The sequence below is a fragment of the Pleurodeles waltl genome, chromosome 11, assembly GCF_031143425.1.
Source record: "Pleurodeles waltl isolate 20211129_DDA chromosome 11, aPleWal1.hap1.20221129, whole genome shotgun sequence".
In the NCBI taxonomy this organism is placed as follows: Eukaryota; Metazoa; Chordata; class Amphibia; order Caudata; family Salamandridae; genus Pleurodeles; species Pleurodeles waltl.
The window spans coordinates 689624767-689650034 of NC_090450.1; the positions used below are offsets into that span (position 1 = coordinate 689624767).

General features: G+C 49.9%; 1 protein-coding gene across 2 annotated transcripts in view; it reads left to right on the plus strand.

Moving 5' to 3' along the window:
• Positions 1–25268, plus strand: part of TIA1 (TIA1 cytotoxic granule associated RNA binding protein) — a 309231-nt gene that overhangs the window by 82705 nt on the left and 201258 nt on the right. For both annotated transcript variants that reach the window (XM_069214209.1, XM_069214210.1), the window contains exon 8: positions 21795–21903. In XM_069214209.1, coding sequence (XP_069070310.1) covers positions 21795–21903 — 109 coding nt within the window. The remainder of the gene's footprint in view (positions 1–21794; positions 21904–25268) is intronic.

Sequence of the window (25268 nt, forward strand, 5' to 3'; positions counted from 1 at the left end):
GAGGGCACTACATACATTAGATGTCAAAAGAGCATTAATGTACTACATTGACAGAACAAAGAACATCAGAAAGACTAAACAATTTATTGCATTCCAAAAACCTCATGCAGGAAACCCAATATCAAAACAAGGTATAGCCAGATGGATAGTTAAATGCATCCAAATCTGCTACCTTAAAGCAAAACGACAACTGCCCATTACACCAAGGACACACTCAACCAGAAAACAAGGTGCTACCATGTCCTTTCTAGGAAACATCCCAATGCAAGAAATATGTAAGGCAGCCACATGGTCTACGCCACACACGTTCACCAAGCACTACTGTATAGACGTGCTATTCGCACAGCAAGCCACAGTAGGTCAAGCCGTATTAACGTTATTTCAAACCACTTCCATTCCTACAGGCTGAACCACCGCTTTTGGGGAGATAACTGCTTACTAGTCTATGCAGAACATGTGTATCTACTGCGACAGATGCCATCGAACTGAAAATGTCACTTACCCAGTGTACATCTGTTCGTGGCATTAGTCGCTGCAGATTCACATGCGCCCACCCGCCTCCCCGGGAGCCTGTAGCCGTTTGGAAGTAATCTTCAACATTTGTATATTTTTATATATATTATTTTAGCCTTAAATAGGTACATACTTAGTCACTCCATTGCATGGGCACTATTACTACAATACAACTCCTACCTCACCCTCTGCGGGGGAAACAATCGAAGATGGAGTCGATGCCCATGCGCAATGGAGACCGAAGGAGGAGTCACTCGGTCCCGTGACTCGAAAGACTTCTTCGAAGAAAAACAACTTGTAACACTCCGACCCAACACCAGATGGCGAGCTATGCAGAACATGTGAATCTCCAGCGACTGATGCCACGAACAGATGTACACTGGGTAAGTGACATTTTCATAACACATTGTTCCACCCCCCCCCCCCCCCGCCCACCACCTCCCACCAATATGTTACAAATGAAACTTCAAAGTCAAGTAGTGCCCCGTTAAGGACTTGACCAGCATCACATTAGCCCCCACCATGCAGCCAAAGTGCCTCCGCAGAGACATAGCCCCCCCTCCCCCAAAATCATCATGAGAGCGCGGCAGCCACCATCAGACATATGCAGCACACAAGTGTCCACAGGGCACCTTTCCGCTCCGTGGTCCAGCACCCCCACCAAGCCATCAGCCAGACCCGGAGTCACCTGCCACCATTGTCCCATCGTGTTGAATCTCAAATCTATGAGCAGTCAGTGTCTACCACTCCGTCTGACTCCCCGTGGCTTCTCTAGTCTGGGCCATCCGCACCAGAGGCATGAGGAACGGCCAAGCTGGTCCTCTCCGGCCTGCTAGGAGCAACTTTGTCCCACATCTCCAGCCATTTCCAAACCTCCTCCGGAAGTTCAAAAAAGTGTGATTTCCCCCTGGATAGCACCGTCAGGCGTGCCGGGTACAGCAACATGTATCTTGACGTTTATGGCATGGAGCTTGGCTTTCACCGCCATTAGCCTTTTTCTGGAGTTCTGAACCCTATTCATATAGTCAGGATAGATGAATGTTTTACAGTTCTCAAAGGCCGCACTTTTTCAGTCACGGGCTACCCGCAGTATACAGTCTGTCTGTATAATTCAGGAGTTGGGAGATAATTGCCCTTGGGGGTGCCTGTGGAGGTGCCACCAGAGCCCTGTGAGCTCGCTCCACCACGAACACCCTGGACAACCCGTCTGGCTGCAGCACATCCTTAATCCATCTCTCCACAAAATTTCCCACCATAGCCCTCTCCACACGTTCCGGGAACCCTAGCAGGTGTACGTTGTTCCTACGGGACCTGCCCTCTGCATCCTCCAACCTCGCCTCCAGCTTTTCAACCGTGGAATTGACCTGTACCATCTGTTTATGTAGGGCACACACCTCAATCTGTAACTCCACAATTGAAGGTTTACCTCCACTGCCACTGTTTCTATCTTCCCCGCGAGGGCTCCTCAGTAGTCACCGGCATGCTCAGAACATCTCCGGGCTCTCCAGAACGAGTCTGGCGGTGTGGTGTATTGCTCCATGGTATTCCCTTGCGATGCTCCATCTCGCCGCCAGTCAGAGGCCACACAGTATTGGCACCACAAATGACCCAGAAGTGGAGTAAAAGCAGTAGGAAGGTGGAGGGAGGCCTGTAGTCTGAAGCCCCCCAGGATCAGCCTGGGATAGCTGAAGCTCACAGAGCGCATCCCTGTAAAGAAATGGCTCCCTGTTGCAGTTACCCCCCACTTTTTGCCTGATACTGATGCTGACTTGACTGAAGTGTGCTGGGACCCTGCTAACCAGGCCCCAGCACCAGTGTTTTCACCTAAAATGTACCATTGTTTCCACAATTGGCACAACCCTGGCACCTAGGTAAGTCCCTTGTAACTGGTACCCCTGGTACCAAGGGCCCTGATGCCAGGGAAGGTCTCTAAGGGCTGCATGTCTTATGCCACCCTAGGGACTCCTCACTCAGCACAGACACACTGCTTGCCAGCTTGTGTGTGCTGGTGGGGAGAAAATGACTAAGTCGACATGGCACTCCCCTCAGGGTGCCATGCCAACCTCACACTGCTTGTGGCATAGGTAAGTCACCCCTCTAGCAGGCCTTACAGCCCTAAGGCAGGGTGCACTATACCACAGGTGAGGGCATATGTGCATGAGCACTATGCCCCTACAGTGTCTAAGCAAAACCTTAGACATTGTAAGTGCAGGGTAGCCATAAGAGTATATGGTCTGGGAGTCTGTCAAAAACGAACTCCACAGCTCCATGATGGCTACACTGAATACTGGGAAGTTTGGTACCAAACTTCTCAGAATAATAAACCCACACTGATGCCAGTGTTGGATTTATTAAAAAATGCACACAGAGGGCATCATAGAGATGCCCCCTGTATTTTACCCAATTGTTCAGTGCAGGGCTGACTGGTCTGTGCCAGCCTGCTGCTGAGACGAGTTTCTGACTCCATGCGGTGAGAGCCTTTGTGCTCTCTGAGGGCAGAAACAAAGCCTGCTCTGGGTGGAGGTGCTTCACACCTCCCCCCTGCAGGAACTGTAACACCTAGCAGTGAGCCTCAAAGGCTCAAGCTTCGTGTTACAATGCCCCAGGGCACTCCAGCTAGTGGAGATGCCCGCCCCCTGGTCAGAGCCCCCACTTTTGGCGGCAAGTCCAGGAGAGATAATGAGAAAAACAAGGAGGAGTCACTGGCCAGTCAGGAAAGCCCCTAAGGTGTCCTGAGCTGAGGTGACTCTGACTTTTAGAAATCCTCCATCTTGTAGAAGGAGGATTCCCCCAATAGGAATAGGGATGTGCCCCCCCCCTCCCCTCAGGGAGGAGGCACAAAGAGGGTGTACGCACCCTCAAGGACAGTAGCCATTGGCTACTGCCCTCCCAGACCTAAACACACCCCTAAATTCAGTATTTAGGGGCTCCCCAGAACCTAGGAAACTAGATTCCTGCAACCTAAGAAGACTGCTGAGCTGAAAAACCCTGCAGAGAAGACTGAGACACCAACTGCTTTGGTCCCAGCTCTACCGGCCTGTCTCCCCCCCCCCATTCTGAAGAAACAGCTCCAGCGACGCTTTCCCCAGGACCAGCGACCTCTGAATCCTCAGAGGACTGCCCTGCTCTAGAAGGAACAAGAAACTCCTGAGAACAGCGGCCCTGTTCAACCAAGACTGCAACTTTGTTTCCAAAGGAGCAACTTTAAAACCACTGCGTTTCCCGCCAGAAGCGTGAGACTTGCAACACTGCACCCAACGCCCCCGGCTCGACTTGTGGAGAAACAACACTTCAGGGAGGACTCCCCGGCGACTCTGAGACTGTGAGTAACCAAAGTTGTCCCCCCTGAGTCCCCACAGCGATGCCTGCAGAGGGAATCCCGAGGCTCCCCCTGACCGCGACTGCCTGACTCTAAGATCCCGACGCCTGGAAAAGACCCTACACCCGCAGCCCCCAGGAGCTGAAGTATCGGAACACCAGTGCAGGAGTGACCCCCAGGAGGCCCTCTCCCTTGCCCAGGTGGTGGCTACCCCGAGGTAGTGCTGGGGCCAAATCAGTTGGTGTCTCCGTCTTCTCTGCAGGGTTTTTCACCTCAGCAGTCCTCTTCTTCTTAGGTTGCAGGAATCTGAGTTCCTAGGTTCTGGGGAGCCCCTAAATACTGAATTTAGGGGTGTGTTTAGGTCTGGGGGGTTAGTAGCCAATGACTACTAGCCCTGAGGGTGGCTAAGACTCTGACCTTAGATATGAAAACCTTGTTTTAAATCTCCTCACTGGTGTTAACTGCAATGCATTTATGAAATTAATAAATGGACTAGAGCATATTCTTTAAGAATGATTTCCAGGGGGGCGCGGCCAAGCAAGATGGCCTGCAGGATTGTAGGAAGTTGGCTCTGTATGCACTATTTCAAAGTAAGGAATAGTATGCACAGAGTCCAAGGGTTCCCCTTAGAGGTAAGATAGTGTCAAAAAGAGAATTCTAATGCTCTATTTTGTGGTACTGTGGTCGAGGAGTAGGCTTATCAGAGGGTAGTGTTAAGCACTTGTTGTACACAGGCAATAAATGAGGAACACATACTCAAAAGACAATTCTAGGCCAATAGGTTTTAATATAGAAAAATATATTTTCTTAGTTTATTTTAAGAACCACAGGTTCAAGATTTACAAGCCATACTTTAAATGAAAGGTATTTCACTTAGGAACTTTTAATTAGCAAAATAGCATATACAGTTTTCACACAAATGGCAATAAGCTATTTTAAAACTGGACACAGTGCAATTTTCAACAGTTCCTGAGGGAGGTAAGTGTTTGTTAGTTTTGCAGTTAAGTAAACCACCTACAGGGTTCAAAGTTGGGTCCAAGGAAGCCCACTGTTGGGGGTTCAGGGCAACCCCAAAGTTACCACACCAGCAGCTCAGGGCCGGTCAGGTGCAGAGGTCAAAGTGGTGCCCAAAACGCATAGGGTTCAATGGAGAAGGGGGTGCCCCGGTTCCAGTCTGCCAGCAGGTAAGTACCCGCGTCTTCGGAGGGCAGACCAGGGGGGTTTTGTAGGGCAGGGGGGGGCACAAGTTAGCACAGAAAGTACACCCTCAGCAGCACGGGGACGGCCAGGTGAAGAGTGCAAACAGGCATCTGGTTTGCAATGGAGTTCAATGGGAGACCAGCGATGCAGGCAAAGAGGGGGGGGGGGGGGGGTGGTTCCTCGGGGTAGCCACCACCTGGGCAAGGGAGAGGGCCACCTTGGGGTCGCTTCTGCACTGGAGGTCGGATCCTTCAGGTCCTGGGGGATGCGGGTGCAGTGTCCTTACCACGCGTCGGGTTCTTAGAAGCAGGCAGTCGCGGTCAGGGGGAGCCTCGGGATTCCCTCTGCAGGCGTCGCTGTGGGGGCTCAGGGGGGTCAACTCTGGCTACTCACGGGCTCGCAGTCGCTGGGCAGTCCTCCCTGTAGCGTTGGTTCTCCACAAGTCGAGCCGTGGGCATCTGGTGCAGATTGCAAAGTCTCACGCTTCCGGCGGGAAACGTGTGTTCTTTAAAAGTTGCTTCTTTGTTGCAAAGATGTTTATTCTTTCGGGCAGAGCCGCTGTCCTCGGGAGTTCTTGGTCCTTTTAGATGCAGGGTAGTCCTCTGAGGCTTCAAGGTCGCTGGACCCTGTGGAACGCGTCACGGTTGCAGTTTTTCTTGAAGTGGGGAGACGGGCCGGTAGAGCTGGGGCCAAAGCAGTTGGTGTCTCTGTCTTCTCTGCAGGGCTTTCAGGTCAGTGGTCCTTCTTCGTCTTAGGTTGCAGGAATCGGTTTCCCTAGGTTCTGGGGGCCCCTAAATACTCAATTTAGGGGTGTGTTTAGGTCTGGGGGGTTAGTAGCCAATGGCTACTAGCCCTGAGGGTGGCTACACCCTCTTTGTGCCTCCTCCCTGAGGGGAGGGGGCACATCCCTAATCCTATTGGGGGAATCCTCCATCTGCAAGATGGAGGATTTCTAAAAGTCAGTCACCTCAGCTCAGGACACCTTAGGGATTGTCCTGACTGGCCAGTGACTCCTCCTGGCTTTTCTCATTATCTCCTCCGGCCTTGCCGCCTAAAGTGGGGCTGTGGCCGGAGGGCGCGGGGTATCCAATAGCTGGAGTGCCCTGGGGTGCTGTAACAAAGGGGGTGAGCATTTGAGGCTCACCGCCAGGTGTTACAGTTCCTGCAGGGGGAGGTGAGCAGCACCTCCACCCAGTACAGGCTTTGTTGCTAGCCACAGAGTGACAAAGGCACTCTCCCCATGTGGCCAGCAACATGTCTGGTGTGTGGCAGGCTGGCAAAACTAGTCAGCCCACACTGGAAGTCGGGTATGGTTTCAGGGGGCTTCTCTAAGATGCCCTCTGGGGTGTATTTTACAATAAAATGTACACTGCTATCAGTGTGCATTTATTGTGCTGAGAAGTTTGATACCAAACTTCCCAGTTTTCAGAGTAGCCATTATGGTGCTGTGGAGATCGTGTAAAACTGACTCCCAGACCATATACTCATATGGCTACCCTGCACTTACAATGTCTAAGGTTTTGCTTAGGTGCATGAGCACTATACCCCTACAGTGTATGCCCTCACCTATGGTATAGTGCACCCTGCCTTAGGGCTGTAAGGCCTGCTAGAGGGGTGACTTACCTATGCCATAGGCATTGAGGTTGGCATGGCACCCTGAGGGGAGTGCCATGTCGACTTAATCATTTTCTCCCCACCAGCACGCACAAGCTGGCAAGCAGTGTGTCTGTGCCTAGTGAGGGGTTCCCAGGGCGGCATAAGACATTCTGCAGCCCTTGGAGACCTTCCCTGGCATCAGGGCCCTTGGTACCAGGGGTACCAGTTACAAGGGACTTACCTGGATGCCAGGGTGTGCCAATTGTGGAAGCAAAGGTACAGGTTAGGGAAAGAACACTGGTGCTGGGGCCTGGTTAGCAGGCCTCAGCACACTTTCAAATCCTAACTTGGCATCAGCAAAGGCAAAAAGTCAGGGGGTAACCATGCTAAGGAGGAATTTCCTTACAAAAGGAATACAATCAAACTGGGCCTTTCATCACAGATGCACCCAAAAAAAGGTTCTCTGATGGGAATGAACAATTCTGATCTTCTAGAGGGCGATAAGTATCCTGAAGTTGTGCAACACTAGGACGGGTGATGAAAGGCACAGGACAATAATACCCAAGGTGGAGTACAGAGATGGTGAGTGTAAGGAAATGCCTCCTTGGCATGGTTGCCCCCTGACTTTTTGCCTTTGCTGATGCTATGTTTACAATTGAAAGTGTGCTGAGGCCTGCTAACCAGGCCCCAGCACCAGTGTTCTTTCCCTAACCTGTACTTTTGTATCCACAATTGGCAGACCCTGGCATCCAGATAAGTCCGTTGTAACTGGTACTTCTAGTACCAAGGGCCCTGATGCCAAGGAAGGTCTCTAAGGGCTGCAGCATGTCTTATGCCACCCTGGAGACCTCTCACTCAGCACAGACACACTGCTTGCCAGCTTGTGTGTGCTAGTGAGGACAAAACGAGTAAGTCGACATGGCACTCCCCTCAGGGTGCCATGCCAGCCTCTCACTGCCTATGCAGTATAGGTAAGACACCCCTCTAGCAGGCCTTACAGCCCTAAGGCAGGGTGCACTATACCATAGGTGAGGGTACCAGTGCATGAGCATGGTACCCCTACAGTGTCTAAACAAAACCTTAGACATTGTAAGTGCAGGGTAGCCATAAGAGTATATGGTCTGGGAGTCTGTCAAACACGAACTCCACAGCACCATAATGGCTACACTGAAACCTGGGAAGTTTGGTATCAAACTTCTCAGCACAATAAATGCACACTGATGCCAGTGTACATTTTATTGTAAAATACACCACAGAGGGCACCTTAGAGGTGCCCCCTGAAACTTAACCGACTATCTGTGTAGGCTGACTAGTTTTAGCAGCCTGCCACAAACCGAGACATGTTGCTGGCCCCATGGGGAGAGTGCCTTTGTCACTCTGAGGCCAGTAACGAAGCCTGCACTGGGTGGAGATGCTAACACCTCTCCCAGGCAGGAATTGTCACACCTGGCGGTGAGCCTCAAAGGCTCACCTCCTTTGTGCCAACCCAGCAGGACACTCCAGCTAGTGGAGTTGCCCGCCCCCTCCGGCCAGGCCCCACTTTTGGCGGCAAGGCCGGAGAAAATAATGAGAATAACAAGGAGGAGTCACTGGCCAGTCAGGACAGCCCCTAAGGTGTCCTGAGCTGAGGTGACTCTAACTTTTAGAAATCCTCCATCTTGCAGATGGAGGATTCCCCCAATAGGGTTAGGATTGTGACCCCCTCCCCTTGGGAGGAGGCACAAAGAGGGTGTACCCACCCTCAGGGCTAGTAGCCATTGGCTACTAACCCCCCAGACCTAAAACACGCCCTTAAATTTAGTATTTAAGGGCTACCCTGAACCCTAGAAAATTAGATTCCTGCAACTACAAGAAGAAGGACTGCCCAGCTGAAAACCCCTGCAGCGGAAGACGACAACTGCCTTGGCTCCAGAAACTCACCGGCCTGTCTCCTGCCTTCCAAAGATCCTGCTCCAGCGACGCCTTCCAAAGGGACCAGCGACCTCGACATCCTCTGAGGACTGCCCCTGCTTCGAAAAGACAAGAAACTCCCGAGGACAGCGGACCTGCTCCAAGAAAAGCTGCAACTTTGTTTCCAGCAACTTTAAAGAACCCTGCAAGCTCCCCGCAAGAAGCGTGAGACTTGCAACACTGCACCCGGCGACCCCGACTCGGCTGGTGGCGATCCAACACCTCAGGAGGGACCCCAGGACTACTCTGATACTGTGAGTACCAAAACCTGTCCCCCCTGAGCCCCCACAGCGCCGCCTGCAGAGGGAATCCCGAGGCTTCCCCTGACCGCGACTCTTTGAACCTAAAGTCCCGACGCCTGGGAGAGACCCTGCACCCGCAGCCCCCAGGACCTGAAGGACCGGACTTTCACTGGAGAAGTGACCCCCAGGAGTCCCTCTCCCTTGCCCAAGTGGAAGTTTCCCCGAGGAATCCCCCCCTTGCCTGCCGGCAGCGCTGAAGAGATCCCGAGATCTCTCATAGACTAACATTGCGAACCCGACGCTTGTTTCTACACTGCACCCGGCCGCCCCCGCGCCGCTGAGGGTGAAATTTCTGTGTGGACTTGTGTCCCCCCCGGTGCCCTACAAAACCCCCCTGGTCTGCCCTCCGAAGACGCGGGTACTTACCTGCAAGCAGACCGGAACCGGGGCACCCCCTTCTCTCCATTCTAGCCTATGTGTTTTGGGCACCACTTTGAACTCTGCACCTGACCGGCCCTGAGCTGCTGGTGTGGTGACTTTGGGGTTGCTCTGAACCCCCAACGGTGGGCTACCTTGGACCAAGAACTAAGCCCTGTAAGTGACTTACTTACCTGGTTAACCTAACAAATACTTACCTCCCCCTAGGAACTGTGAAAATTGCACTAAGTGTCCACTTTTAAAACAGCTATTTGTGAATAACTTGAAAAGTATACATGCAATTTTGATGATTTGAAGTTCCTAAAGTACTTACCTGCAATACCTTTCGAATGAGATATTACATGTAGAATTTGAACCTGTGGTTCTTAAAATAAACTAAGAAAAGATATTTTTCTATAACAAAACCTATTGGCTGGATTTGTCTCTGAGTGTGTGTACCTCATTTATTGTCTATGTGTATGTACAACAAATGCTTAACACTACTCCTTGGATAAGCCTACTGCTCGACCACACTACCACAAAATAGAGCATTAGTATTATCTATTTTTACCACTATTTTACCTCTAAGGGGAACCCTTGGACTCTGTGCATGCTATTCCTTACTTTGAAATAGCACATACAGAGCCAACTTCCTACATTGGTGGATCAGCGGTGGGGTACAAGACTTTGCATTTGCTGGACTACTCAGCCAATACCTGATCACACGACAAATTCCAAAATTGTCATTAGAGATTCATTTTTGCAATTTGAAAAGTTTTCTAAATTCTTAAAAGACCTGCTAGGGCCTTGTGCTAGATCCTGTTTAGCATTTCTTTTAAAGTTTAAAAGTTTGTAAAAGTTTGAATTAGATTCTAGAACCAGTTGTAGATTCTTAAAAAGTATTCCAACTTTTAGAAGCAAAATGTCTAGCACAGATGTGACTGTGGTGGAACTCGACACCACACCTTACCTCCATCTTAAGATGAGGGAGCTAAGGTCACTCTGTAAAATAAAGAAAATAACAATGGGCCCCAAACCTACCAAAATACAGCTCCAGGAGCTTTTGGCAGAGTTTGAAAAGGCCAACCCCTCTGAGGGTGGCAACTCAGAGGAAGAGGATAGTGACTTGGAGGACAATTCCCCCCTACCAGTCCTATCTAGGGAGAACAGGGTCCCTCAAACCCTGACTCCAAAAATAATAGTCAGAGATGCTGGTTCCCTCACAGGAGAGACCAACACCTCTGAAATCACTGAGGATAGCCCCAGTGAAAAGGACATCCAGTTAGCCAGGATGGCCAAAAGATTGGCTTTGGAAAGACAGATCCTAGCCATAGAGAGGGAAAGACAAGAGATGGGCCTAGGACCCATCAATGGTGGCAGCAACATAAATAGGGTCAGAGATTCTCCTGACATGTTGAAAATCCCTAAAGGGATTGTAACTAAATATGAAGATGGTGATGACATCACCAAATGGTTCACAGCTTTTGAGAGGGCTTGTGTAACCAGAAAAGTGAACAGATCTCACTGGGGTGCTCTCCTTTGGGAAATGTTCACAGGAAAGTGTAGGGATAGACTCCTCACACTCTCTGGACAAGATGCAGAATCTTATGACCTCATGAAGGGTACCCTGATTGAGGGCTTTGGATTCTCCACTGAGGAGTACAGGATTAGGTTCAGGGGGGCTCAAAAATCCTCGAGCCAGACCTGGGTTGACTTTGTTGACTACTCAGTGAAAACACTAGATGGTTGGATTCAAGGCAGTGGTGTAAGTAATTATGATGGGCTGTACAATTTATTTGTGAAAGAACACCTGTTAAGTAATTGTTTCAATGATAAACTGCATCAGCATCTGGTAGACCTAGGACCAATTTCTCCCCAAGAATTGGGAAAGAAGGCGGACCATTGGGTCAAGACAAGGGTGTCCAAGACTTCAACAGGGGGTGACCAAAAGAAAGGGGTCACAAAGACTCCCCAGGGGAAGGGTGATGAGACAACCAAAACTAAAAATAGTAAAGAGTCTTCTACAGGCCCCCAAAAACCTGCACAGGAGGGTGGGCCCAGAGCCTCTTCACAAAACAATGGGTACAAGGGTAAAAACTTTGATCCCAAAAAGGCCTGGTGTCATAGCTGTAAACAGCATGGACACCAAACTGGAGACAAGGCCTGTCCCAAGAAAGGTTCCACTCCAAACTCCCATCCAGGTAACACTGGTATGGCTAGTCTCCAAGTGGGATCAACAGTGTGCCCAGAGCAAATCAGGGTCCACACTGAAGCTACTCTAGTTTCTGAGGGTGGGGTGGATTTAGCCACACTAGCTGTCTGGCCGCCTAACATGCAAAAATACAGACAGCAACTCTTAATTAATGGGACTAGAATAGAGGGCCTGAGGGATACAGGTGCCAGTGTCACCATGGTGACAGAGAAACTGGTTTCCCCTGGCCAATACCTGACTGGAAAAACTTACACAGTCACCAACGCTGACAATCAGAGAAAAGTACATCCCATGGCAATGGTTACTTTAGAATGGGGAGGGGTCAATGGCCTGAAACAGGTGGTGGTCTCCTCAAATATCCCAGTGGACTGTCTGCTTGGAAATGACCTGGAGTCCTCAGCATGGGCTGAGGTAGAACTAAAAACCCATGCAGCAATGCTGGGTATCCCTGAACTGGTGTGTGTGAAAACAAGAGCACAATGCAAGGCACAGGGTGAACAAGTAGAGCTGGAGTCTGGAAGAATGGCCCAGCCTACCAAGAGAACAGGAAAGTCAGTTGGGAAACCAACTACAACACAGCAAAAGAAAGGGAACCTCTCTTCTCGGGAAGAAGTTCTGCCCTCTGAGGGAACTGAGCCTTTGGAGCTTGAACCTTATCAGGTTGAGCTCTTAGGCCCAGGGGGACCCTCAAGGGAGGAGCTGTGTAGGGGACAAGAAACCTGTCCCTCTCTTGAAGGCCTTAGGCAGCAAGCTGCTGAAGAGTCCAAAGGCAAGAAAAATGGAACGCATAGGGTCTATTGGGAAGATGGACTCCTGTACACTGAGGCCAGAGACCCCAAACCTGGTGCCACTAGGAGAGTGGTAGTGCCTCAGCTGTTCAGGAAGTTCATCCTAACATTGGCCCATGACATTCCCCTTGCTGGACATTTGGGACAAACCAAGACGTGGGAGAGGTTAGTCAACCACTTCTACTGGCCCAATATGTCCAACATGGTTAAGGAGTTTTGCCTCTCCTGCCCCACCTGTCAAGCCAGTGGTAAGACAGGTGGGCATCCAAAGGCCCCCCTCATTCCACTTCCAGTGGTGGGGGTTCCCTTTGAAAGAGTGGGTGTGGACATAGTTGGTCCACTAGAACCTCCCACAGCCTCAGGAAATATGTATATCCTGGTGGTAGTGGATCATGCTACCAGGTATCCTGAAGCTATTCCCCTTAGGTCGACTACTGCCCCTGCAGTAGCCAAGGCCCTCATTGGTATCTTTACCAGAGTGGGTTTCCCTAAGGAGGTGGTGTCTGACAGAGGTACCAACTTCATGTCAGCATACCTAAAGCACATGTGGAATGAGTGTGGAGTGACTTATAAATTCACTACACCATACCATCCACAAACTAATGGCTTGGTTGAGAGATTCAACAAGACATTAAAAGGCATGATCATGGGGCTCCCAGAAAAGCTCAAAAGGAGATGGGATGTCCTCTTGCCATGTCTGCTTTTCGCTTACAGAGAGGTGCCACAGAAGGGAGTAGGATTCTCACCCTTTGAACTTCTGTTTGGTCATCCTGTAAGGGGACCACTTGCCCTTGTTAAAGAAGGCTGGGAGAGACCTCTCCATGAGCCTAAACAGGACATAGTGGACTATGTACTTGGCCTTCGCTCTAGAATGGCAGAGTACATGGAAAAGGCAACCAAAAACCTTGAGGCCAGCCAACAGCTCCAGAAGTTTTGGTATGACCAAAAGGCTGCACTGGTTGAGTTCCAACCAGGGCAGAAAGTCTGGGTTCTGGAGCCTGTGGCTCCCAGGGCACTCCAGGACAAATGGAGTGGCCCTTACCCAGTACTAGAGAGGAAGAGTCAGGTCACCTACTTGGTGGACCTGGGCACAAGCAGGAGCCCCAAGAGGGTGATCCATGTAAACCGCCTTAAGCTCTTCCACGACAGGGCTGATGTCAATCTGTTGATGGTAACAGATGAGGATCAGGAGGCAGAGAGTGAACCTCTCCCTGATCTTCTGTCATCAGACCCAAAAGATGGTACAGTAGATGGAGTGATCTACTCAGACACCCTCTCTGGCCAACAGCAAGCTGATTGTAGGAGAGTCCTACAACAGTTTCCTGAACTCTTCTCCTTAACCCCTGGTCAGACACACCTGTGTACCCATGATGTGGACACAGGAGACAGCATGCCTGTCAAGAACAAAATCTTTAGACAGTCTGACCATGTTAAGGAAAGCATCAAGGTGGAAGTCCACAAGATGCTGGAATTGGGAGTAATTGAGCGCTCTGACAGCCCCTGGGCTAGCCCAGTGGTCTTAGTCCCCAAACCTCACACCAAAGATGGAAAGAAAGAGATGAGGTTTTGTGTGGACTACAGAGGGCTCAATTCTGTCACCAAGACAGATGCCCATCCAATTCCAAGAGCTGATGAGCTCATTGATAAATTAGGTGCTGCCAAATTTCTAAGTACCTTTGACTTGACAGCAGGGTACTGGCAAATAAAAATGGCACCTGGAGCAAAAGAAAAGACAGCATTCTCCACACCTGATGGGCATTATCAGTTTACTGTTATGCCCTTTGGTTTAAAGAATGCCCCTGCCACCTTCCAAAGGTTGGTGAATCAAGTCCTTGCTGGCTTGGAGTCCTTTAGCACAGCTTATCTGGATGATATTGCTGTCTTTAGCTCCACCTGGCAGGATCACCTGGTCCACCTGAGGAAGGTTTTGAAGGCTCTGCAATCTGCAGGCCTCTCTATCAAGGCATCCAAATGCCAGATAGGGCAGGGAACTGTGGTTTACTTGGGACACCTTGTAGGTGGAGGCCAAGTTCAGCCACTCCAACCCAAGATCCAGACTATTCTGGACTGGGTAGCTCCAAAAACCCAGACCCAAGTCAGGGCATTCCTTGGCTTGACTGGGTATTACAGGAGGTTTGTGAAGGGATATGGATCCATTGTGACAGCCCTCACTGAACTCACCTCCAAGAAAATGCCCAAGAAAGTAAACTGGACTGTGGAATGCCAACAGGCCTTTGACACCCTGAAACAGGCAATGTGCTCAGCACCAGTTCTAAAAGCTCCAGATTATTCTAAGCAGTTCATTGTGCAGACTGATGCCTCTGAACATGGGATAGGGGCAGTTTTGTCCCAAACAAATGATGATGGCCTTGACCAGCCTGTTGCTTTCATTAGCAGGAGGTTACTCCCCAGGGAGCAGCGTTGGAGTGCCATTGAGAGGGAGGCCTTTGCTGTGGTTTGGTCCCTGAAGAAGCTGAGACCATACCTCTTTGGGACTCACTTCCTAGTTCAAACTGACCACAGACCTCTCAAATGGCTGATGCAAATGAAAGGTGAAAATCCTAAACTGTTGAGGTGGTCCATCTCCCTACAGGGAATGGACTTTATAGTGGAACACAGACCTGGGACTGCCCATGCCAATGCAGATGGCCTTTCCAGGTTCTTCCACTTAGAAAATGAAGACTCTCTTGGGAAAGGTTAGTCTCATCCTCTTTCGTTTGGGGGGGGGTTGTGTAAGGAAATGCCTCCTTGGCATGGTTGCCCCCTGACTTTTTGCCTTTGCTGATGCTATGTTTACAATTGAAAGTGTGCTGAGGCCTGCTAACCAGGCCCCAGCACCAGTGTTCTTTCCCTAACCTGTACTTTTGTATCCACAATTGGCAGACCCTGGCATCCAGATAAGTCCCTTGTAACTGGTACTTCTAGTACCAAGGGCCCTGATGCCAAGGAAGGTCTCTAAGGGCTGCAGCATGTCTTATGCCACCCTGGAGACCTCTCACTCAGCACAGACACACTGCTTGCCAGCTTGTGTGTGCTAGTGAGGACAAAACGAGTAAGTCGACATGGCACTCCCCTCAGGGTGCCATGCCAGCCTCTCACTGCCTATGCAGTATAGGTAAGACACCCCTCTAGCAGGCCTTACAGCCCTAAGGCAGGGTGCACTATACCATAGGTGAGGGTACCAGTGCATGAGCATGGTACCCCTACAGTGTCTAAATAAAACCTTAGACATTGTAAGTGCAGGGTAGCCATAAGAGTATATGGTCTGGGAGTCTGTCAAACACGAACTCCACAGCACCATAATGGCTACACTGAAAACTGGGAAGTTTGGTATCAAACTTCTCAGCACAATAAATGCACACTGATGCCAGTGTACATTTTATTGTAAAATACACCACAGAGGGCACCTTAGAGGTGCCCCCTGAAACTTAACCGACTATCTGTGTAGGCTGACTAGTTTTAGCAGCCTGCCACAAACCGAGACATGTTGCTGGCCCCATGGGGAGAGTGCCTTTGTCACTCTGAGGCCAGTAACGAAGCCTGCACTGGGTGGAGATGCTAACACCTCTCCCAGGCAGGAATTGTCACACCTGGCGGTGAGCCTCAAAGGCTCACCTCCTTTGTGCCAACCCAGCAGGACACTCCAGCTAGTGGAGTTGCCCGCCCCCTCCGGCCAGGCCCCACTTTTGGCGGCAAGGCCAGAGAAAATAATGAGAATAACAAGGAGGAGTCACTGGCCAGTCAGGACAGCCCCTAAGGTGTCCTGAGCTGAGGTGACTCTAACTTTTAGAAATCCTCCATCTTGCAGATGGAGGATTCCCCCAATAGGGTTAGGATTGTGACCCCCTCCCCTTGGGAGGAGGCACAAAGAGGGTGTACCCACCCTCAGGGCTAGTAGCCATTGGCTACTAACCCCCCAGACCTAAAACACGCCCTTAAATTTAGTATTTAAGGGCTACCCTGAACCCTAGAAAATTAGATTCCTGCAACTACAAGAAGGACTGCCCAGCTGAAAACCCCTGCAGCGGAAGACCAGAAGACGACAACTGCCTTGGCTCCAGAAACTCACCGGCCTGTCTCCTGCCTTCCAAAGATCCTGCTCCAGCGACGCCTTCCAAAGGGACCAGCGACCTCGACATCCTCTGAGGACTGCCCCTGCTTCGAAAAGACAAGAAACTCCCGAGGACAGCGGACCTGCTCCAAGAAAAGCTGCAACTTTGTTTCCAGCAACTTTAAAGAACCCTGCAAGCTCCCCGCAAGAAGCGTGAGACTTGCAACACTGCACCCGGCGACCCCGACTCGGCTGGTGGCGATCCAACACCTCAGGAGGGACCCCAGGACTACTCTGATACTGTGAGTACCAAAACCTGTCCCCCCTGAGCCCCCACAGCGCCGCCTGCAGAGGGAATCCCGAGGCTTCCCCTGACCGCGACTCTTTGAACCTAAAGTCCCGACGCCTGGGAGAGACCCTGCACCCGCAGCCCCCAGGACCTGAAGGACCGGACTTTCACTGGAGAAGTGACCCCCAGGAGTCCCTCTCCCTTGCCCAAGTGGAAGTTTCCCCGAGGAATCCCCCCCTTGCCTGCCGGCAGCGCTGAAGAGATCCCGAGATCTCTCATAGACTAACATTGCGAACCCGACGCTTGTTTCTACACTGCACCCGGCCGCCCCCGCGCCGCTGAGGGTGAAATTTCTGTGTGGACTTGTGTCCCCCCCGGTGCCCTACAAAACCCCCCTGGTCTGCCCTCCGAAGACGCGGGTACTTACCTGCAAGCAGACCGGAACCGGGGCACCCCCTTCTCTCCATTCTAGCCTATGTGTTTTGGGCACCACTTTGAACTCTGCACCTGACCGGCCCTGAGCTGCTGGTGTGGTGACTTTGGGGTTGCTCTGAACCCCCAACGGTGGGCTACCTTGGACCAAGAACTAAGCCCTGTAAGTGTCTTACTTACCTGGTTAACCTAACAAATACTTACCTCCCCCTAGGAACTGTGAAAATTGCACTAAGTGTCCACTTTTAAAACAGCTATTTGTGAATAACTTGAAAAGTATACATGCAATTTTGATGATTTGAAGTTCCTAAAGTACTTACCTGCAATACCTTTCGAATGAGATATTACATGTAGAATTTGAACCTGTGGTTCTTAAAATAAACTAAGAAAAGATATTTTTCTATAACAAAACCTATTGGCTGGATTTGTCTCTGAGTGTGTGTACCTCATTTATTGTCTATGTGTATGTACAACAAATGCTTAACACTACTCCTTGGATAAGCCTACTGCTCGACCACACTACCACAAAATAGAGCATTAGTATTATCTATTTTTACCACTATTTTACCTCTAAGGGGAACCCTTGGACTCTGTGCATGCTATTCCTTACTTTGAAATAGCACATACAGAGCCAACTTCCTACAGCACCTTAGAGGTGCCCCCTGAAACTTAACCGACTATCTGTGTAGGCTGACTAGTTTTAGCAGCCTGCCACAAACCGAGACATGTTGCTGGCCCCATGGGGAGAGTGCCTTTGTCACTCTGAGGCCAGTAACAAAGCCTGCACTGGGTGGAGATGCTAACACCTCCCCCAGGCAGGAATTGTCACACCTGGCGGTGAGCCTCAAAGGCTCACCTCCTTTGTGCCAACCCAGCAGGACACTCCAGCTAGTGGAGTTGCCCGCCCCCTCCGGCCAGGCCCCACTTTTGGCGGCAAGGCCGGAGAAAATAATGAGAAAAACAAGGAGGAGTCACTGGCCAGACAGGACAGCCCCTAAGGTGTCCTGAGCTGAGGTGACTCTAACTTTTAGAAATCCTCCATCTTGCAGATGGAGGATTCCCCCAATAGGGTTAGGCTTGTGACCCCCTCCCCTTGGGAGGAGGCACAAAGAGGGTGTACCCACCCTCAGGGCTAGTAGCCATTGGCTACTAACCCCCCAGACCTAAACACGCCCTTAAATTTAGTATTTAAGGGCTACCCTGAACCCTAGAAAATTAGATTCCTGCAACTACAAGAAGAAGGACTGCCCAGCTGAAAACCCCTGCAGCGGAAGACCAGAAGACGACAACTGCCTTGGCTCCAGAAACTCACCGGCCTGTCTCCTGCCTTCCAAAGATCCTGCTCCAGCGACGCCTTCCAAAGGGACCAGCGACCTCGACCTCCTCTGAGGACTGCCCCTGCTTCGAAAAGACAAGAAACTCCCGAGGACAGCGGACCTGCTCCAAGAAAAGCTGCAACTTTGTTTCCAGCAGCTTTAAAGAACCCTGCAAGCTCCCCGCAAGAAGCGTGAGACTTGCAACACGGCACCCGGCGACCCCGACTCGGCTGGTGGCGATCCAACACCTCAGGAGGGACCCCAGGACTACTCTGATACTGTGAGTACCAAAACCTGTCCCCCCTGAGCCCCCACAGCGCCGCCTGCAGAGGGAATCCCGAGGCTTCCCCTGACCGCGACTCTTTGAATCCTAAGTCCCGACGCCTGGGAGAGACCCTGCACCCGCAGCCCCCAGGACCTGAAGGACCGGACTTTCACTGGAGAAGTGACCCCCAGGAGTCCCTCTCCCTTGCCCAAGTGGAGGTTTCCCCGAGGAATCCCCCCCTTGCCTGCCTGCAGCGCTGAAGAGATCCCGAGATCTCTCATAGACTAACATTGCGAACCCGACGCTGGTTTCTACACTGCACCCGGCCGCCCCCGCGCCGCTGTGGGTGAAATTTCTGTGTGGGCTTGTGTCCCCCCTGGTCTGCCCTCCGAAGACGCGGGTACTTACCTGCAAGCAGACCGGAACCGGGGCACCCCCTTCTCTCCATTCTAGCCTATGTGTTTTGGGCACCACTTGGAACTCTGCACCTGACCGGCCCTGAGCTGCTGGTGTGGCGACTTTGGGGTTGCTCTGAACCCCCAACGGTGGGCTACCTTGGACCAAGAACTAAGCCCTGTAAGTGTCTTACTTACCTGGTTAACCTAACAAATACTTACCTCCCCTAGGAACTGTGAAAATTGCACTAAGTGTCCACTTTTAAAACAGCTATTTGTGAATAACTTGAAAAGTATACATGCAATTTTGATGATTTGAAGTTCCTAAAGTACTTACCTGCAATACCTTTCGAATGAGATATTACAGGTAGAATTTGAACCTGTGGTTCTTAAAATAAACTAAGAAAAGATATTTTTCTATATAAAAACCTATTGGCTGGATTTGTCTCGGAGTGTGTGTACCTCATTTATTGTCTATGTGTATGTACAACAAATGCTTAACACTACTCCTTGGATAAGCCTACTGCTCGACCACACTACCACAAAATAGAGCATTAGTATTATCTCTTTTTACCACTATTTTACCTCTAAGGGGAACCCTTGGACTCTGTGCATGCTATTCCTTACTTTGAAATAGCACATACAGAGCCAACCTCCTACAGTGAGATAAGACCAGAAGATCACCCACGTGTTGTAAAATTGTCTGCGCTAGGCTCAGTGACCTAAATCTCAGAACCACGCAATCTCCTGGAAACTTTTTTTTATGCTCCTGCCAACCCAGCCCACTCTTCTCACCATCTCGAGATCATCAAAAAGCTGCACATGTAGCCCTGTTCTAGTATTCACCCAATTTAAAGCTTTGTTTCTTGGATACTCCAAAAACTAAAGATGTAGAAGGGGGGGTGGGGGGTGCATTAGCTAATATCACGACATAAGGTGTAGCTTCAGGAGGTAGGTCGGGAAAAGCAGGGGCACGGCTGGATCTAGGAGTTGCCACTTCCCAATTGTTACGTGGAGTAGGTAATAAGGGGGAAGACGCGCTGCGTGAAACACATGACCAATACTGTTAACTGAGCTACACCGCAGTGAGGAAGTAGTGGGTGAAAGAGGCATGACAATTCCTAACGGCAAGTGGGAGCTGGCAATTGAATTAGCGCTGACGTTTGAAATACTATTAATGTTAGATTTCAGCAAGTCTAAACAGCTACTGGATACTGTTTCTTTGTCTTAGCCATTCCACCACTGAAGCAAGAGCAGACTTCACACCAACCTCTAAGGCATGTACGGCATCGAGTAGCACCTTAACGTCTAGTTTAGAGCATGGCCCAGGGGCTCTTAATATGCTTCTAGGGAGGATGTGGTACCAAGCCAGAGAGGAGAACTGCACAAGTATCAGATGAACCACTTGCAGCTCTGACCCTTGAAACATTCGCAATCTGACAGCTTTTGGCCTGACCAGGACTGCGAGCATGGGTCTGGTAGCAGAGGAATCCTGCATGAGAGCACTGTACACTGCAGCCACATCACATTGGCAGGAATATATTTTTTCCGCCCCAGTAGAGATCTCATTGTTTAAAGCCCGCATGGCATAAATTATATAATTTTAAAGTGAACAGTGAGTCTTACCGGGGGACTTCCCCTTAGTCACAGCCGGCGAGTGCTTCCTCTTCCTTATGAGAAAGCAAGGCTGACTGGCACAGACGGGCTCCCCCTTGGCCCAGATGCATCCCGCGCAACGGGTCAGATCATTGCACTATAAAGTGCTACTGGTTTCCTCACAGGTGCAGAGGGTTAAGGCTTCCTCAAGGCCCAAGAGTCCTGGGACTGCTATTCCCGTGATTAGCAAGGCATGTGCAAAACCCTGCAGCTCTTGCGCAGCAGGTAAGACCAATGCGCTATATAGCACTGCTGGTGTCCTTAAAGGTACAGAGGATTGTTGGGGCCAGCTCCAGGCCCAGTAGTCCTGGGACTGATAGTCCAGTGAGCAAGCAGGCTTGTGCCAAACCCTGCGGCTCTAACTGTCAAAATGAACCAATATAATTGTCCCGGGCACTGTAGCTTTTCAACTGGATTCTTAAAGCCCTCCTCAGTGTGAAGCGTCAGCCTTTGTAATCCATTTCATAATTTTCTTTTTTTTTTAAAGAAAGATCTGACTCAGCTAATTTATTTGCATTTTCAGTTCTAATTGGAGTAAACAGAGGGTACATCATCCTGGGTCTGTTAAGATTATTTTCTTTGAATTAATAAATCCCACATTGTCTAGATTTTTTTTTTATTTTATTTGATTTTTTACTTCCCACCACTGTTGCTAGTGTTTTACAGATTGGAAGAATATTACTGATAGTTTTTTCCTATTATCATTGATAATCAAAAACGAATTATGCATTGCAGTAAGTACTTAATACTTCAAAGGGAAGAAGGTAATTGTTTTTGTGCAGTAAGTTCTTAACCGTTCAAAAGTTTACTTTTAAAAAAAATATTGGCAGTGTGGATTTCTTTTTTCCGTGCAAAGGCTAGTTAAACAGTGAAAACATGTTCTGCGTGTTATAATTTAACTTCTTTGGTAAACTCTCTTTTGTTAATTGCAAAAGAAACTAGTTCAGGAAACAAGTTTGTCAAAATGGCAATTTTGCATAGGTGATGAAAGAAACAGTTCTCTGAATAGTTTTCAGATCTTTGGCATTGAGTGTTTTTCTATTGGTATCGCACTCCTTTTGTATGAAATATTCTTTAATTTGAAGTAATCTGTTTCTGCATCTATACTTGATATATCTTCTTGTTATTCATCTTAATGTTTTGTTCTCTTTAGGATGCCGAAAATGCCATTCAGCAAATGGGAGGTCAGTGGCTTGGAGGCAGGCAAATTCGAACTAATTGGGCAACAAGAAAACCACCTGCCCCAAAAAGCACATATGAAAGTGAGTCTTCATTTTTCTACTGATTCTCTGACAGTAATGTTTTTTTTGTGTTTTAAATAGGTGTATTGCAACTTGTTGGCAATAATAATCTGTTAAAATAAAATAGTAGTCCAATTTTGAAAAAGCAAAATCACGTCTTCATTGGATACAGTACTGTCACGCTTTTGCCTTGAACCCTTGGCAACCTTACAGAGGTACACCATACTACTTGCTGCAGTCTTCTTCCATCCTCAGTCATGCTTTACTGCCTTCCAAATACCACTTCTGTAGTGTTCTCTATAGTGTATATGTAAGGAAATGCCTCCTTGGCGTGGTTTCCCCCTGACTTTTTGCCTTTGCTGATGCTATGTTTACAATTGAAAGTGTGCTGAGGCCTGCTAACCAGGCCCCAGCACCAGTGTTCTTTCCCTAACCTGTACTTTTGTATCCACAATTGGCAGACCCTGGCATCCAGATAAGTCCCTTGTAACTGGTACTTCTAGTACCAAGGGCCCTGATGCCAAGGAAGGTCTCTAAGGGCTGCAGCATGTCTTATGCCACCCTGGAGACCTCTCACTCAGCACAGACACACTGCTTGCCAGCCTGTGTGTGCTAGTGAGAACAAAACGAGTAAGTCGACATGGCACTCCCCTCAGGGTGCCATGCCAGCCTCTCACTGCCTATGCAAGTATAGGTCAGTCACCCCTCTAGCAGGCCTTACAGCCCTAAGGCAGGGTGCACTATACCATAGGTGAGGGTACCAGTGCATGAGCATGGTACCCCTACAGTGTCTAAACAAAACCTTAGACATTGTAAGTGCAGGGTAGCCATAAGAGTATATGGTCTGGGAGTTTGTCAAACACGAACTCCACAGCACCATAATGGCTACACTGAAAACTGGGAAGTTTGGTATCAAACTTCTCAGCACAATAAATGCACACTGATGCCAGTGTACATTTTATTGTAAAATACACCCCAGAGGGCACCTTAGAGGTGCCCCCTGAAACTTAACCGACTGTCTGTGTAGGCTGACTAGTTCCAGCAGCCTGCCACACTAGAGACATGTTGCTGGCCCCATGGGGAGAGTGACTTTGTCACTCTGAGGCCAGTAACAAAGCCTGCACTGGGTGGAGATGCTAACACCTCCCCCAGGCAGGAGCTGTGACACCTGGCGGTGAGCCTCAAAGGCTCACCCCTTTGTCACAGCCCAGCAGGACACTCCAGCTTAGTGGAGTTGCCCGCCCCCTCCGGCCACGGCCCCCACTTTTGGCGGCAAGGCTGGAGGGAACAAAGAAAGCAACAAGGAGGAGTCACTGGCCAGTCAGGACAGCCCCTAAGGTGTCCTGAGCTGAGGTGACTCTGACTTTTAGAAATCCTCCATCTTGCAGATGGAGGATTCCCCCAATAGGGTTAGGATTGTGACCCCCTCCCCTTGGGAGGAGGCACAAAGAGGGTGTACCCACCCTCAGGGCTAGTGGCCATTGGCTACTAACCCCCCAGACCTAAACACGCCCTTAAATTTAGTATTTAAGGGCTACCCTGAACCCTAGAAAATTAGATTCCTGCAAACTACAAGAAGAAGGACTGCCTAGCTGAAACCCCTGCAGAGGAAGACCAGAAGACGACAACTGCCTTGGCTCCAGAAACTCACCGGCCTGTCTCCTGCCTTCCAAAGAACTCTGCTCCAGCGACGCCTTCCAAGGGACCAGCGACCTCTGAATCCTCTGAGGACTGCCCTGCTTCGAAAAAGACAAGAAACTCCCGAGGACAGCGGACCTGCTCCAAAAAGACTGCAACTTTGTTTCAAGGAGCAGCTTTAAAGACCCTGCAATCTCCCCGCAAGAAGCGTGAGACTTGCAACACTGCACCCGGCGACCCCGACTCGGCTGGTGGAGAACCAACACCTCAGGGAGGACCCCCGGACTACTCTACGACTGTGAGTACCAAAACCTGTCCCCCCTGAGCCCCCACAGCGCCGCCTGCAGAGGGAATCCCGAGGCTTCCCCTGACCGCGACTCTCTGAGACCTAAGTCCCGACGCCTGGAAAAGACCCTGCACCCGCAGGCCCCAGGACCTGAAGGACCGGACTTTCACTGGAGAAGTGACCCCCAGGAGTCCCTCTCCCTTGCCCAAGTGGAGGTTTCCCCGAGGAAGCCCCCCCTTGCCTGCCTGCAGCGCTGAAGAGATCCGTTGATCTCTCATAGACTAACATTGCAAACCCAACGCTTGTTTCTACACTGCACCCGGCCGCCCCCGCGCTGCTGAGGGTGAAATTTCTGTGTGGGCTTGTGTCCCCCCCGGTGCCCTACAAAACCCCCCTGGTCTGCCCTCCGAAGACGCGGGTATTTACCTGCAAGCAGACCGGAACCGGGGCACCCCCTTCTCTCCATTCTAGCCTATGCGTTTTGGGCACCACTTTGAACTCTGCACCTGACCGGCCCTGAGCTGCTGGTGTGGTGACTTTGGGGTTGCTCTGAACCCCCAACGGTGGGCTACCTTGGACCAAGAACTGAACCCTGTAAGTGTCTTACTTACCTGGTAAAACTAACAAAAACTTACCTCCCCCAGGAACTGTGAAAATTGCACTAAGTGTCCACTTTTGAAATAGCTATTTGTGAAGAACTTGAAAAGTATACATGCAATTGAAATGATTCAAAGTTCCTAATGTACTTACCTGCAATACCTTTCAAACAAGATATTACATGTTAAATTTGAACCTGTGGTTCTTAAAATAAACTGTAAGTGCAGGGTAGCCATAAGAGTATATGGGCTGGGAGTCTGTCAAAAACGAGCTCCACAGCTCCATAATGGCTACACTGAATACTGGGAAGTTTAGTATCAAACTTCTCAGAATAATAAACCCACACTGATGCCAGTGTTGGATTTATTAAAAAATGCACATAGAGGGCATCATAGAGATGCCCCCTGTATTTTACCCAATTGTTCAGTGCAGGACTGACTGGTCTGTGCCAGCCTGCTGCTGAGAGACGAGTTTCTGAACCCATGCGGTGAGAGCCTTTGTGCTCTCTGAGGACAGAAACAAAGCCTGCTCTGGGTGGAGGTGCTTCACACCTCCCCCCTGCAGGAACTGTAACACCTAGCAGTGAGCTTCAAAGGCTCAAGCTTCGTGTTACAATGCCTGTAGGAAGTTGGCTCTGTATGCACTATTTCAAAATAAGGAATAGTATGCACAGAGTCCAAGGGTTCCCCTTAGAGATAAGATAGTGGTAAAAATAGATAATACTAATGCTCTATTTTGTGGTAGTGTGGTCGAGCAGTAGGCTTATCCAAGGAGTAGTGTTAAGCATTTGTTGTACATACACATAGACAATAAATGAGGTACACACACTCAGAGACAAATCCAGCCAATAGGTTTTGTTATAGAA